The 16247-nt window shown below is 48.7% G+C and overlaps 2 protein-coding genes across 4 annotated transcripts in view; both read right to left on the minus strand.

Moving 5' to 3' along the window:
* The window catches only part of CDC42 (cell division cycle 42), a 28031-nt gene extending 18271 nt beyond the window's left edge, over positions 1–9760 (minus strand). Inside the window, exon 1 of one of the 3 annotated variants that reach the window (XM_039563777.1) lies at positions 9661–9759. The gene's annotated coding sequence lies outside the window, so the exon portion shown is untranslated. Of the gene's footprint in view, positions 1–8315; positions 8394–9660 lie in introns of those variants that run through there. The other 2 variants (XM_010412461.3, XM_039563778.1) reach the window with 2 other exon arrangements.
* Positions 9761–11253: 1493 nt separating this feature from the next.
* On the minus strand, positions 11254–16241 carry C21H1orf50 (chromosome 21 C1orf50 homolog; the record flags this gene model as incomplete). The annotated part of the gene is made up of 4 exons (XM_039563779.1): positions 11254–13261; positions 13902–14033; positions 15062–15148; positions 16023–16241. Coding segments are annotated over 4 exons (630 nt in total), but the record flags the coding sequence as incomplete, so codon positions are not given.
* Positions 16242–16247: the final 6 nt, after the last annotated feature.

Below are 16247 nucleotides of genomic sequence, written 5' to 3' on the forward strand. Positions count from 1 at the left end.
AACGACTCAAACACACACACCACTGCACTGGGTGAGGCAGCATGCACTATCTTTTTCTAGCAGGTGACCTGACCCTTTCAGTTTTCTGGCAGTGGGAACAAAACTTTCTTATACAACAAATAACCCAAAGCCTTGCTCTGAAGCCTAAAACAGAACCTGAATGGCACAATAGGGGTCTGGAAAAGCCTGGGCAGTGCTGTTTTCTCTCTCTTTTTTTTTTTTTTTCCCTCCTTTCTAAAGCACAAAACTAACCATGTTTACCATGAAAACCACTGAACTGGACCACTGGAAGTTCTCTATGAAACAAGCAAGTACCACTGCTCTCACACAAGTTGATGAATTGCGCTCCCCCCAGCCCCAATTAGACACTTCAAGATTACATATTAAAAGGAAGAAAACAAATGTGAGCACATCTCTTGTGTAAAGGCATCTCCCCACTTTTTTTTTTTAACGGATGTATAACTTTAAATACTGAAACAAGATGGTGTAAGTTCTAAACGCATTTAAGAGTCTTCAGCATAGGTCTCCAAAGTCTTAGCAGTGGCAAAGTGGAGTTGCTGAATAAATTATTTTCCTTGGATTAGTAGGCTTTCTAGATTAGCTGGATGAGCTATTTCATGTTTTGCACTTCTTAGAAGTCCACAGATCACAGCTGAAAACAAGCTCATTTCTAAGGAGCTTTAGATTCACTATCCGGGGACCTACTCTTCCATAGGAATAGCTTTAAGGAGACATACATCATTAACTTGTGGTTTAAAAGTAATTTAATCCAATTTGACATTAACCAGAGAATAACTCATCCCCAGAGTGCAACAACAAGGGAGATAGAAACAAAGAAGTTACAGAGGCTTTGGGCTTGTTTCCCCCCTGAAGACACCACCTAATAAAAGGAAGTCTGTATGTAAAACACCCAGCAGAGAGAGCACTCGTAGCAGTTTTAAATATCTGAGGGAATTGAAACAGACTGGAAAGCACTGAAGTCTTCCCAGCCTGAGTGCAGTGAGTGGATTTTGAGCCATGTAATTGTGAGCCATCTGGCCAAGCCCAGAAAGGAGAGCTGATAAGAGACTGAGAATGCAATGCAGATCAATATGACCTAGTTCTGTTCAAGGAGTTCTAAAGACTTCTTAAAAACATAAATAAAAATTACAAAAAAAAAAAAAGGAGCATTGCACTGATTTAATCTCTCAAGCCTCTCTGCAGTGTAACCAAAAACTTCAGCAAATTCAGTAAAGTACATGTTAACTAACAATACTTGTAGTATTTGCTGGATTCTAACCTGCTTAGCATGTAATCACAACAGCAGGATTTCACAGAACTCAACAATGTCCTAGAGAACTGCGATCTGGCATCCTGGAAACTGTGGATTACACAGCCATGCAAACTCTGTCAAATTCATAGGCCCATTTTACAGAATTTTGCTTTGAAGCTCAATTACACTTTTGTGGAAGACAGCTGATCTGCATTTAGGATCAATTCCAAAAGTGTTTACAGAGATGCAAGTAATAGTGGGACATCATGGAGGTCGGTAATCCCTCCTGGCACAAAGGAAATTCTGGAGTGATGGACTTTGGTCACACAGGCCTGTTCAAGTACCAAAACACTGACTGATCACAAAAGGCTGAAGAAATCCATGGTACCTACGGCAGGTTCCCACTGACTAAGCACAAGCCATACCATCCCAAACACACTTGCATCTCCTGTGGAAGTCTGACTTTCCCATTCTAAAGGCAAGGCAAGCATATGGAATGTGGTGGTACTATGGGAGCACTTTGTTTTCACAAACTCTGTAACTTAAGAGTAGCTGCAATCTGTTCCAGTACCTGTGTGCACTGCTAATTGCAGAATTAAGTGAAATTTTGTGAGGTTTTGTACACAATCAGTGTTCTCCACTACACCCAGAGTTAAGAATCTGCATGATCTCACCTTCACTTTTGCTGTACGTGCAATCTGAAGGAGAAACCACAAGCCTTCAAGCTTGTTAAAATTTCTCTAACTTTTAAGCTACTGAAGTTTGTTTTCAGGTTAAATGTGTACATTCCCCCAGCCAAAGGAAACTGTGCTGTCAGATCTGTCTGCGAGTCCTGAACTTGCTTCCTGCCTCAGCAGCACCACCACTTCCTCTTTCAGGCAGGACTGAAACTGCTGTCATTTCATCACTAGGACCAGCTCCCTTGGCTTGCTGCAAGGCACCGCTGACCAAGAACCCATTTGTGGTGCTCTCTGGGATACACCATTAGCTTACAAGTTGAACCTTAACAGTCCATCACAGCTTCCGGATCCTGTTTGGGCACCTGCTCCACATTCCAAGAAAACAAACAGCCATTTCTGAAAACTAAGATTCTTTTTCCCCACCCACTGTCATTTTACAGTTAACAGTTTACTCATCCAACTCAAAGCACTCAGGAGTCCACACTGAAAGGAACAATATTCACAGGATTTTACTCATGATCTCTGGTAACTACTTTTGCCCTTCCACAGAACTTTCATTTCATATCTTATAAAACCACACAGTTCTAAATAAATTATTCATTTGTACTTGGTAATTTCTTCCCAAATTAATCCAATCCATTGTAAGGTCCTTGCCCTCAGCTATCTCTTCTAGCCCTACTAAAAATAAACACTTCCTTTTCAAAGTGACAAGTCTCTCCAATTACAGGGGGAACCAAGGAGAGGTACTTGGCTACTACAATCCCAGCAACCTGATTTGCCTCACCAGAGAGACATACCAGCAATTACATGGAGGGTGTATTGTATGCCTGTATTACAAACACTACATGACAAAGGTCACTGCGTACAACACACCGGTTCTCTGCAGAGATCCCAAGCCACTAATGAAGGCACCACACAGGCTCAGCTGCCAACCGCACCAGGAAGAATACCTTGGACCTCTTGGTACAGTCACAAACCTATGATGCAAAACACCAACAGGAGCCACTCTCTTTAAGAGAGATTAAGAGCTAAACTCCAGAAGGATAAACTGGCATAGAAGGCAAAACTGTTTTTAAGAGCAGTATCACCATGGCCAGAATTCTCCTCTGCACATGTGCAGCAACCATCTACAGACACTGTGCACATCCTCCAGCCCAAAGCCAACCTTCCAGCCTGCTAGGAATCATCTTCTTCATGAAGATCTCACCCCAGAACTAAACACATCTGCCACTTCTATGCTAGTAAGGTGGCAGACGACATGTAAAAGAATACATTAGGTTCTAAACCACCTGGTGCCCAAGCTCAACTGCCCATCCTGCCCACAGCTTAGGCTGCTGCAGACACTTAAACTTCATACACAAATACACTTGTTCCCACAGGTTCCAAGTCAAGCTTATGGCCTGGGTCTTTAGTTTCTTAGGTGAGGCTTAAACTGCCTGTTGAACTACAAACCAGCACTGGAGCTGCACTCCTCTAGAGCAAAGGAAATTATGAAGTCCAAGCTAAAACCTGCAAAAGCACAAGGGACAGACTTGAGACACAATCCTATACTCCATCAGTTCAGCATCTTGAAAAGGATATCCTGCTTTAAGCATTGTTTTGGCATTACCTGTCACTAACAGATCAGACACAATCCTTTAAATACTACCAGTTCTCCCTGCAGAGTACAAATTCTATCTCCAAAAACCAGTGTTGCTGCTCACTTTATAAGCATGTCTAATTACGAGACACAGCCACAAAAGCTCAGTTGCACTAGAAGCTGTGTCAAGATAAACACAAGAACTCATGTAAAGACCTGGATCTGCAGTGGGTGGGTTTTTATCTGAGGTTGAAGAGACCAACAGCAGCAGAGCACACTCGTGGGCTCCATCCCATGTGCCTGCTCACACCAACAGTCTCAACCTGGTGTTGGATGTCAGCATGAGAAACTTGTGGGTAGGCATATAAAAGCGAGCAGTGGGAAGAGCCACAGGATCACCATCACCAACAGAGCTGGATCAATACCATGACAGGCCTGATTGACCTCATAGGCTCCTGTTGTTCCTGAAACCCACAAAGTTTGCTATCATTATAGGAATCCCTGTAGGAGATAAAGCACATGTCCGAGGTCCTCGAGCATCTCTTAATCTGCCACTCAACAGAGCCTGCATATCCCAACACCTCTGCAGGTTTGCAGCTCTCATTTCTGGACAAGTTACTATGAATTGCCAAAGAAGCAGTAAGAGATCTCCTCTCAACATGCAATCACCATAGAGCTATCATAAAATAGAATATGCTGAATTGGAAGGGACCCCACTGTTTGACATCAACTGATATTTTCTATACTTAATGCAATTTTCTTTTTCTAATTCCCTAAGATTTGAGAGCTACTTTGCACATCTTTCTAAAGGCTCCTCACAACCATCTGGTACATACACACACAAGACAGGAAGTGAAGACAGTTGGGCAGGGGAATTTTAATAGCCTGAGCCCAAACTACCAGCAGCACCGTAACACACATTCCAAGTTTTGCAACTTCAAAAAAAGAAGGGGAAAACCATGTCATCCCATTTTAGCCCTAAATTCAAAACCAGAAAGCTGACCAACTAGATAGCGTGACTCAGCGGACTCTGCTGCCACACCAGTTACACTGTGGTACAGCTGTGCCTACACCTGCTTTACCACAGGCATTGCCCACTATCCCACTTCAAGGCTCCAACCAACCACCTTCATCTGAACACCAAGTCCACAGAAAAAAATCAAAAGTGACAACTTTCCCATTATCACTCTGGTTAAGGTTACACTGTCAGAAGTAGCATCAGCACTGGAAAAACCTGCCCCAGATAAAGCACTGGGAAGTGTGTGGGGTTACATTAAATCCTTTTCTGTCAAAGGCACTTTAATCTTACCTTATTACTCCTCACTTTTGTACTCTACAGAAGGCTGTTTTCCTCCTACATGCAACAAAATTCTGTTCAATATTTTACTATGACTTAAAAACCCCTATCTTCACTAGCTTAGTTGCATACTGCTAATATTTAAAAAAAAAAAGATGCACCTACACTCTTATTTGGACACAGCATCAAACCAAGGCCCACATGGCCCTTATAGTTCTCCCCACATTCCTGTGGCCAACTACATTCCACAGTGCTACAAAAGACACTGGCGGAAGTTCCTCTGTTTTGAGGCATGTTTTTCCTCCATGAGAAGCACCATGCCTTGCACACCACTGTAGCAGATCCTGCTCACTCCTGTTATGCTCAGGGAACAGGACAGCTCCAGGTGCACCATCCACACAACCAGAAAGTTCCCAGGAAGACATGCTGTGTTCAGGGGGAATAGCTCAGGCTGTGTACCAACATGCTGTTTTAAGACTAAAGAGATAAAGCTTTGTTAAAAAACACTGCAAAAGCAACTTTTCCCGGATACTGAGCTATCCTGGATTGCTGTTAAAATAAAGTAGCTGGAAGGCTCACCAACACCAGGACAGCAGCAGGGGAGCTACCCTTCATTCACCTAACCAGCAGAAGGAACCAGAGCAGATGGAACCACCCCACTTTGCCTGGCCCAAGATGAGCCCTGGCAGCCCTCTCCTCAGGGCCAAGAGCATGCTGGGCAACTGGCAGTCGTTCAGCCATCAGCAGATGCACAAGAGGCTCATGAAGAAGAAACTCCAGGACATCGGAGACTCAGCAACACTTCACATGCACTAAACTCTGAAATACCACTGAACTCAAGGTAACTGCTCAAACACACTAAACTCACTGCTGCTGTCAGATCCAGGCCCCACACAAGCCCCTCTGCATTTAGCTGTTCCCCAGCTGCTCTTTGGTGCACGCAGCCATCCAGCTCACAGAGTGGCAGAGGCCTTCCTGACCTGCATCCAAAGCTGCAGGAGCATTTTTGTCATTAGTTCCCCCAAACAGAACACTCATCATCGACCAGAAACACAGCACAGCATCCTTCAACTTGAGAAGAGCTGAGCAATTCAAACCAGCTTGGTCCAAAGCAAGACAATTCTGGCAGCCTCAGCACGCAAGTCTAGCACTGCATGCAACAGCAATCCTCTTCAGCTGCCCCAGGGCCTCTACCAGTCCCACTCCACAGCAGCCTAAGGCTTGCTCTAACACCACTTCAGCTTGGTGAAAACCTTCACCTGCCAGAGTTTGGTCTATGCTGGAAAACACATGCTGATCCCACACAATCTGATCATAGGCATGGACAACTTGGCAAAAATGACCCAGTACCTACACATCCCCTCCAGACAAAGGCCCCAAGGAAGCCCCCGTGCTACTTTATTAAAAAAGGCTTTGTACTAATTTTTCATGAGACAAGAAAATAGTGTACGGACCAACTCTCCTGGTAGGAATAATGCCACAACACTCTAAAGTAATGGGTTGAATTGGCAGCACAAGAGCTTAAAACAGAAAAACAGCTTTTAAAAGCTTTTGCAAAACAAATTCTTTGTTTTCTCTTTATAAAATATCACTTGTTTAGAAGAAAAATCAACACATCTCAAGTAAAGAACAGCTGCTCTACTGAAAACAGACCAATTAGTATTTTGAAGTTTTATACCTCTTTAGGTCAGAGTCATTCTCTGAAACTCCAAGGGAAGATTACAAAGATTAATTACACAACAAAAACACAAACATTGCTTCTTGCTCTCTCTGTTTGCCGTTTTCTGCACACCCAGGGCCAGGTAAACAAATCCAGTTCATCCACTCAAAAACAACCTAAAGGATGCCCCACGAGAAGCTGGGAATTACCTGCCTTAATGCCACTCCTGTCACTCACCTCAGGCATTGACATACATGCCACAGGCTGCAAGAGGCAGCTGACCGCTATGTTGGGGTGCCCAGACATCCTCAGGGAGGGAGAGCTTTTGTGCCAGGCTTCAGCCCTTGCAGAAACTCTGGAGAAAGGGCTTTCTTTACCTACTAATCCTAATGGCAATATTTCCTGATGGATATACCCTTAGCTTGTATAGTGTAAAACCATTATAAAGTGCAAAGTGAAGGGCTTGGAGGAAGCCAGCTGATTAAATGCTGACAGGCTGCAGAAATGTAAAGATACTTTAAATTTCTTTTAAAACTTTAGATAAAAGCTTATCTGGCCAGTAAGTTGTTTTATTTGTCATATATTAACTACTGAAAATAGGGTGCTTCCACCTACATTTAATGTAAGAGAGTGAAAGGAGCCAAGGAAGAAGACTATATGGTTAAAGAGAGCTTCTTGCTACCTGAAGCACCAGAAAACAATTTCACTTCCATTTGATTTGACAGCACCTTCATCTTCTAGAACAAAAAAGATGTCATTCTTTCCTCAGGAAAGAATCTTTTCCTCAAAGGCGAGGATAACTACACCCCCCTACAATTCCTCCTGTCTCCTGCTCTAGAAACTCATATCATAAATTCATGATGGAGACAAGGGACGGCAGGAAAGCTCAGCTGACCACAAAAGGCAGGCAGAGAAATTAGGAGGATAAAACACACAAGCCCACAGTCAACTTTTAAAAGCTGTGAGCACTCACATGAGCATCAGGCAGATTACGCACACCTCAGCTGCAGTGCTGCATGTTTGTTTAATGTCCAAGTCTTCCAGAGCTAGCAGCAGAGCTACACCAATCCACCATGGTAACATCAGAGCTGCTGAAAAGGTTTTAATTAAAAGGTCCAGCTATGTATGCTCATAAGACTTGGAAATGTATTTTAGTACTAGAGCTGCATTTTAACCAAAAGGAACCTTTACATCAAGACTAGTGGCCAGCTTCATGCTGCACTTTCCATCAGCCTCACAGATGCTTTTACAGCAAGGAAAGCCCACTGCACACATGTAAGAGAAATCCCTGGGAGTTTCACAGGGCTCCATTTCTGTTTACTGTTGGTTTTTTAGTGAGACTACAGTTTCCATTTCAGGTACCTCGCACTCTAGAGCTTACAGAGCTTTTCTATTTAAACAGTAAAAACATCATGAACTCCCCAGCCCTGGCCATCAGTTTCAGGTAAACAAACAGCCCTAAAGCAAGGCACTTAATGAATTCAGAGCATCAGTTGCAGGTCATGAATAACCAAGTTCAAAGTATGCAAACCTAGTAATTAAAACTTCTGCCTAGGATATACTACCAAAGTGAAAACATGTTTTATCTTGCACCACAGTAATTTTTTACTCCTTGCCAACACTTAAAATTCCTTCTTCTCTTTGCTACTGAAGCATAAACGTGAACAGTTTAAACACCAAGCCACTTTTACAGTCAGCAATACACTGATTCAAACCTTATGTGCATGTCTAAGACCTGACTCAAATATACACTTGCCTATATCTTCCTCAGAACCCTAATCAACAAGAGTTTACAAAGCAGAACAACAGCTTCCCCACATACAGCCAGCTGAATATAATTTGCTTACCGAAAAAGAGAAGCTGTAATGCTTTACTGAGTTATCCCAATCACAACACAAAGAGCTTGAGCCAGGTTTTAAATGCCCCTTCAGAAAAAAGAAAAACATGTTTGAAGTACTGCAACTCAACACTTTGAACAGAGACAACCAACACCTCCTTCCCTCGGAGAGAAGCACATATGAACATGAGACAAAGACAATCAGAGATGGCCAGACCGAGCCACTTCTGATCACCCAGTTGCCATCTAACATGGCCTCCTCGCCAGAGCCTGTCTTCCTCATGCTGCTGTCAGGCGGGGAGCTCCAGCTGCTCTGGCCACAGCATCCATCCACACAGAGAGGACACCGGGAATCCTGACCATTCTTTGTTAAGCAGAGGTTTCCAATGCTGGCTGTTATGTTCACAGCTACCTGGCTCTCCGACTGCCTCCTACTGCTGTCACCAGCTGCCAAGTTCTGCCTATTTATAAGTACAAAACTGAAGTCCAGATCACTAAAACAGACCTTTAAAACACAGACAGATGTTATGCTGCTGCAGTATATACATTTTTATGAGACTTCAAAGGAGAATGAGAAACACATGTCAATATGTCAACCCTCGAAGCAGCGCTAGCTCTTGCCCCAGCTGCAGCCGGTGGCATCACGCTATAACGAGAGCTGTGGGACGGCTCTAGGTAATCCACAGCCTTGCAGCTCGTGAGGCAGATGCCCAGAAGAGCCTGCGACTCCTTGACTGAGCGCTGTCTATGCAGGGCACATAGCTGGAGCTCAACCCCTCGCCATGCCCGCACCCCCTGCGGCTCAGGGCTCCTGTGGCACGGCACACCCAGCCCAGCCCGCAGCCCCTCGGGGCTTCTCCCACAGCCCCGGGCGCAGCCGGGCTACGCCGAGCGCGGAGGGCCGCGGCTGAGGCCGGAACGGGACCAGGGCGGGGCTGGTACAGGCAGGGCCCAGGGAGTGCAGCCGGGCCTCGCCATGGCCGCGGGAACGCTTCCTGCGCCTCTCCGAGGGTCGAGGCCGCCCGCTGCCCGGAAGGGGGGGAAGGGTGGAGAGGAGAGGCGGCAGCCACCCCCACCGTCTCAACAGACCCGGCCCCGCAAAGGAAGCGCCCGCCAGCAGCCACCGAGACCCTTCCGAGAAGAGGCCGCCCTTCCCCCCGGCAGGCGGCTGCCGGGGAGGCCCCGCACACACAGCGGGCCCGGCAGGGCGGCTCCCACACAGCGGGCGCTCCGACCAAGGTGAAGGCCGGGGGTCTTTCGGTGGGTGCCGGGCGAGGATCGGGGCCAGTCGGTGGTCCCGGTGGTCGGGCGAGGGGTCCCCGTCCCGTCTCCGCCCCCCTCCCCCCCACTCTCACCTCGGACGCTCCGCCGGGCGTTGGCAGCTCACTGCGGGGTCTCCTCAGCGCAGGCACAGGGGCAGTCGAGTGACGTCACCGCGCAGCGCGCCGGCGAGGGGCGTGCCGACTACATCGCCCCCTGCCGGCCACGCGCTGCCCGCCGGGCGCTGCACGGACCGGCAGGGGGCGTGCGCGGGCACGGTCCGGCCGACGTGGGGCTCGCCTGGGGCAGCGCCCAAACTCCCTCTAGGTTTTCTTGGTTTTTTTTTTTTTCTTTTCTCCCTGGACCTGAGGCTGAAATAACAAGGGCCAAAGGGCCACCATTCTTCCTGTTGGGAGACTCCTCCTGGCTGGGAAACAACACCCCAGAGCAGTGGGCACGTATGGTGGGTTAAATCCCCCTAACCGCCCCATCCTTCAGGAGCAAGAGGCCAGGAAGAAAATCTCCAGGCACGGCCACTTTGAGAAGCAGGAGCAAAAATCTGCCCTGACACCTAAAACTCCAGAGTAAATGAAATTTTAAAAGCTGGAAAGAGCTGCAAGTACCAGTGCCAGCAGCCTCAAGTCACCAAACACTGGCTCTGAGGAGCACCTAGAGCGGGTCAAACCCTCGGAGCATCTTTGTGTTTGGCCTCTTAAATGAGCCCTGGTTCATCTGCATGGCCAAAGATGGAACAAAACCCACTCTGCCCAATGTAATGGTGTCAGAAGCACATTTGTGCCTTCTTCTGCAAATACTGGCAATCCCTGGGGATTTTGGAAAGAGCCATTGCCTTCTGAATATGCTCACTGCTGTCCTGATTATTCACAAAAGAGCAAAGAGGAATATTTTGAAAAGAATTTTCAAGATGAAATCATGAATGGATGGGTCAGTGTCTCACTATCTCTTCCAGCTGATTTTAGATTAAGTCCCTGCCCCCCATCAAGCACAAAGGCATCAGCTGGATAGAGGCTGAGTGGATGAGATTGTGAACCTAGAGAGACTCTGGAGTCTCCCACAGGGCACCACCTCTTTGGTTCCCCAGAAACTCATCCTTACCGCAAGCATCACAGGAGGCTCCACTTCATCCTCCTGCCACCAGCTTCATCCTTGTTCCAGATTATGGGTTGCTTTGGCTCTAAAGCACCTTCCAGTATTTCTGATGATGCCTCAGTTCTTTGGCTTTAATTAGATCCCAACAGTGCATAAGGAATTTTGGGGGAATGGTTTCCCCTCTCCATCAACCCCTCCCTGTAGCAGCCTCCTTCCCCACTTCCCACAGTGCCAAGAACATGGAGCATGACTATGAGCTCATCACCTCCATGTCCTATCTCTTGAGACCTCCTTTGTCTTTTCATACAAAGCCATAATGGTTTTGGTTTTGGGGGGCAAATCCAAGAGAAAGACTTGACAGTGCCCAGAGGAACTGCAGGACACCAGTGAGTTGTGGGGTATGGAGGGCCAGGGGTGTCTGCTGGACACAAGTGACATCCCACCAAAGGCTACAGAGGTCCACAACCACCACCCCCCAGTCCTCTTGTGCATGCCATGGTACAGATATTAATGATGGAAACAGATAAAACCAAGGTAGGAATCCCCACTTCCCAGAGCAGCATAAATCAACACACATGAAGATCTCGTTTTGCTGTAATTAGCACCACACGAAGCCCATGCAGTAATTAACTTTCTCCCTTCCAAGTTAAGATTTAATAGCATGCAGTAAAATCAGACCCGAGGTGATGAAACAAGTAGAGAAAAACCCTGTCGAATTAGGCACCTGTGACTTAAAAAGGAATTAATTATAGCCTGGTCTAATACTACTATTAATAACAATAAATTGCTGTTAATATGCCCTTGTGCTCCAAGTGAGGAAAGACATTGAGAAAAACGACCCATATTGACTCCAAGGAGCAGGTTTCTGCCAAACAAAGGCTCAGCCACACTGGGATGTAGGTGAGCTACAGCACTGGACAGAGCTGGGAGAAGAAAATCTGGGACAAAAAGAAATCCTGGGCTGCTAGGGAGCTGCCCCGAACCTCCCAAACCTCGGTAATGCCAGCAGGAAACAGCTCTTCCCATGAGGAACTGCCAGCAGTCTTGAGCATCTCCCAAGGCAACTCCCAGTGCATGGGGATGAGGACAGAGGGACACTAGAGGCTGGAGGAGAGGCTGTGTTCTGCAAAGGGGGAATAAACTCCAGCAGTGGAAAAACAGTGACAAGTGCTGGTCCCCAAGGGTCTCCTTTTTGCAGATGCCCTCACAGTTGGGCTCCACCAAGAAGTGCCAACTCCATCCACAGTGGGCCCAGACCCCAGGGTCAGAATTCAGCTCCTACAAGCGGTCCCCAACCCTCCCATGTTGCCAGTGGAGGTGGCAAGGCCACTGTGCACATGCAATGCCTGGAGCAGCATGTAAGATCACCTTGTCATGTCAGGAAAGTGAGAAAGTTATGGGAGGATCTGACCAGATCTAAAGTTACATGCCAGAACCCAACCCAGACATCCTCTCTTGTCGATAAATTCCAACTTTGGCTCCTCACAGAAGAGCAGGCAAGCTCCTGAAGAAGCCCTGTGTGGCTGAACAGAGGGAGGATATCTCCTCAGCAGCTCTGAGCTTTACTTTTCCCTAGTTTTCCTAGGTGGAAAAAAAATGCTGGAGGTGTCCTACCAGCTCCACATGCCACTAAGTCTCCCTAGTAAAGCTGAAGGGATTCTTGCCACGCAGGAAGAACACAGAGCCCGTCTTGGAGGTACATGTGAAATCAAGGTTGATTTATTTTACTCTCCCCACTGCTCTGGCATAAAGTCATCCAGTATCCGGTCTCTACCTGGCAGCTCATGCACTCAAATCCAAGGGAAATGCATGAGGATGTCAAACACAGATCATCTGAAGAGCACCTGAAGCCTGCATGGCACTTTTGAGGATGCTCTTTCCAGAGAAGAGAGCTTCAGGTCACCCTATGTTCCCAGCTCAGGGATTCAGACCAGCTAGGACAGAAACCAGAAGACTCATCACAGCAGACCCTTTGCACAGGCTTTTGACCACTCTTCCCAGGCCACAGAGCTCTCTAAATACATGCATTTTAATAAGGTGCAAAATCCAGTCCTGAGATCATTACCTGCCACAAGCACTCACAGTGAAGTACACCAGAGCCAGGCAGATAGGAGATACTATTTTACAGCATTATCACATCTGCCCCAAGTATTTCTGCTTTTTGCTCCAAGCTCTCTTGGAACTCACACTACCTGCCTCTTGCTACACCTTGGCATACGTCAATGAAGTCAATTATTCAATTACTAGAAAATCCAGTAAGACTGAATGCAGAATTAGTCTCCTTAAAGCACAGAGCAATCAGCATTTTTGTTTCTTGGTCTCTCTCCTTGCCCTGCCTTTGACAGCGTACTGTGTCCCCTCACTCAGGGACTCTGCTCAGGGGGTCCTGTGTGGTCACTCATGTGACTTGGTCAGGCCCTGGAAGTTGGGCTCCGTGCACGGGGGCAGTGCTGCCTGCCGGCTCAGCAGCTTCTCCAGGACAGTTATTTCAGCATCTCGTCTCTCTATGTCCTCAAATGGAGTCCAGGACATGTCATGCTGGAGCTTATAGGCGCCAAGAAATTCATGGGGAGTGGTACCCCATTCCTGGTGGAGAAAAGAGAGATTCCATCAGTGCTCAACTTCCCTTGGAGCTGGGCTGTCCCAGCTACATGACCATCTGATTTCCTAACCTAAAAATAGACTCAGCTACCCCGAGTCCAAGATCAGGTCGAGCTCCAGCGCTCCTGACACAGGAAGGCTTCTGGACACAGGATCTCCCTGACCTGCCCAGAGCTTTGCCCTGAAGCCTTCCCCCTGTAAGAAAATGGGTAGTCTGGAAGGAGGAGACCTCCAAGACCATCGCCTCAGCTGCAGGCAAACTCAGTCCCTGGGCTGAAGTACCTGAGGAGACCATCCTGCCAGGCAGCCACACCAGCCAGGGAAGGCTCAGGGCACATTGGCAGTTCTTTACTTCCAAACAAAGAACCACAGGTACTGAAAGACAAAATTCAGGTCCATGCCCCAAAGGGCTTCTTGCCATTCTCCACCAAGAGCCAGAGAACTCCGTAAGATGGCTCTGGCCCCAGCAGACTTAACCCAGACCAAGGGCAAACACCAACTGAGTAGGGACCAACAAATGCCCCCATCAAGCTGGTGCTTTTGCCTGAGTTCCGTATGTTCCCAAGCACCAGAAACATGGCTTTTTTTTCCCCTCCCTGCTTCTTCATGGGCTGTAACCACCCACCTTAGGAGACAGGATGGAGAAATACCGCTGTCCACTCTCCCGCCTGTACATGTAGTAAACATTTCCTGGCTTTTTTACAAGGTTGCAGGCCACGTGGTTCAGATCAGCATCCCTGTTAGCTTCATCCAAGACCTGGAAAACACAAAACTTAACATCTTTACACTTGAAATAAAATGACAACATGCTATTGCATCTCAGCCACAGGCCGAGACACATCACTCGACCTATGGGTCATGAGGCCTTGATCTCCCTGGCACACATCTGACTTCACTTGCCCCAGGAAGGAGATGCTTTCCAAAGAGATAAAGTTTTTTCCAATTCTTCCCTGTCAGTAGGACTTCAGAGAACCTCTCCACAGAGGTGGAAATACCTCTGCATCTCACCCCAGATTCACCTCTACACTTGACCTCACCACATGCTGGGCTTATTCCTCATCTCCGCTGCTGGACTCTGGGGCCTTCCTGCTGTGCTCCGCAAGGGAAGGGGCAGCAAACAAAGGAGAATTCATCTCCCCAGCTCCACCACCTGACTGGTCCACTGATCCAGCTCCACCAGTTAATGATTACATCACATAATGGCCTCAGTGGCAGTGAGCCAGTTGCAGTGAGTGGCATATCCTTCCCCACTCTGGCTCCAGATTTCACCCCTAAGGGTGAAGGCTGGATTGAAGAGCACAGCCAAGCCCTGCTGTGTGCTGCTGGGACCACTCGTTCCAGCAAATGAGCCAGGACAAATGGAAAAGCCAAGCTCATCATCAGGTAAGAGCTCATCTCTCCCAGGGCCTGAGATCCAGCCAGGGCCACATCATCACCTCACCAGATCATTCCAAGAGCACAGTCCACACACAAGTCATCTGTCCCAAAATCAGAGTCATCTCTCTCTGACACCTGAGCTGTTTTGGACCATCTGCCCTTGCTCCCCTACTTTATCCAAAGTTCTTCCTGGTGTGCTCAGGACTCAGGGAAAGCACCAAAACCAACCCTCCCCCATTCCCCTTGACACCAGACAACAAACCTCCTTACTTTTCCATTGAATCTCCTCTGCTCAGCTCCTGGCCCCAACTCACATCCAGGCCACAGCTCTCCCCAAACGGCCAGCAGTGGCGGCAGATGCTCATCTCCCCAGGCAAGGCAATGAGCCTTCTGCCCATCCTCACTCACCTTCCGCGCCTGCTCCTGCAGGTGCCGGATCTGCTCAGCGATGACTGTCAGCTTGCTGCAGGCATTTGCCCGGACAAAGTCATTGGCCTGGGACAGAAAATGACAGCTGGTCAGGACGGCAAGAACTGCAGCCCTCCAGACTGTGCTGGGCCAGCTATGGTCGAGCTCAAGGCATCAACAGAGCTGGGGGATGCAGGAGCTGTCCTGGCACCCCCGGGCATGACCAAGGACCAGGAGCTGCCTGGGTAGGCTGAGGGGCAGTGAGAGGGAGCAGCAGGACATACTGGGAGGCAATGGGTTGGACTGGGAGGTAGTGAGATGCACAGGGAGGAGGCAGTAGAACATACAGTGAAGCATTTAGGTGAACTGAGAAGCTCTGAGGGACAAACTGGACATCACTGGAGGTCACTAGGATGTACTGTGAGGCACTGGGGGCATGGTATAACATATTGGAGGGCACTGGGAGGGCCAGTAGGACATATCAGAAAAAACTGGGGTGGACTCAGAGGCAAGATAGACTGGGAATCATTGAAGCAGTACTAGGACATAACAGGGGTGCTGGGATGGACTGGGAGTGTGGTAGCAGGAGGCATCTGTAAACACTGCTGTGAACTAAAGGTACTGGGACATACTGGGCAGCAGCAGGGCATACTGGAATGGGACTTCACAGGGAGTCACTGTGGGGCAGCAAGGCACAGTGGGAAGCACTGAGGTGCAGTGGGAGGTTCTGGAGACACCAAAGCGTTGGAACTCGGGAAGGGACTGGGGGGCACTGCGAAATACTGGGAGGGGACAGTGGGAGATGGTGGGAGGCACCACTGGACACACCAGGAAGCCGCCGGGGCCACCAGAGAGCAGCGGCACGTGCTAGGAGGAACCAAGGCCGGAGACGGCCGGGAGGCAGCGGGACAGCGAGCCCAGCCCTACCCCCGCAGCCCCGCCGGTAGGACCCGGCCCTCACCTGCTGCACCTGCCGGGCCAGGGCCACTAGGTCCCCGGGGTCCCCGACGCGGCCGGCGCTGCCCTCGACCAGGGCCAGCCCGGGACCGGGACCGGGGCCGGGGCCGGGGCCGGGGCCGGGGCCGGGCCGGGGCCATCGTCCCCAGCCTCCGCGCCGCCCTCCGCCATCACCAACCGCGACACAACGCTTCCGCCCGGCGAGGAGGTTTCCGCTGCGGCGTCAGCA

The sequence above is a fragment of the Corvus cornix genome, chromosome 21 (genome assembly GCF_000738735.6).
Source record: "Corvus cornix cornix isolate S_Up_H32 chromosome 21, ASM73873v5, whole genome shotgun sequence".
In the NCBI taxonomy this organism is placed as follows: Eukaryota; Metazoa; Chordata; class Aves; order Passeriformes; family Corvidae; genus Corvus; species Corvus cornix.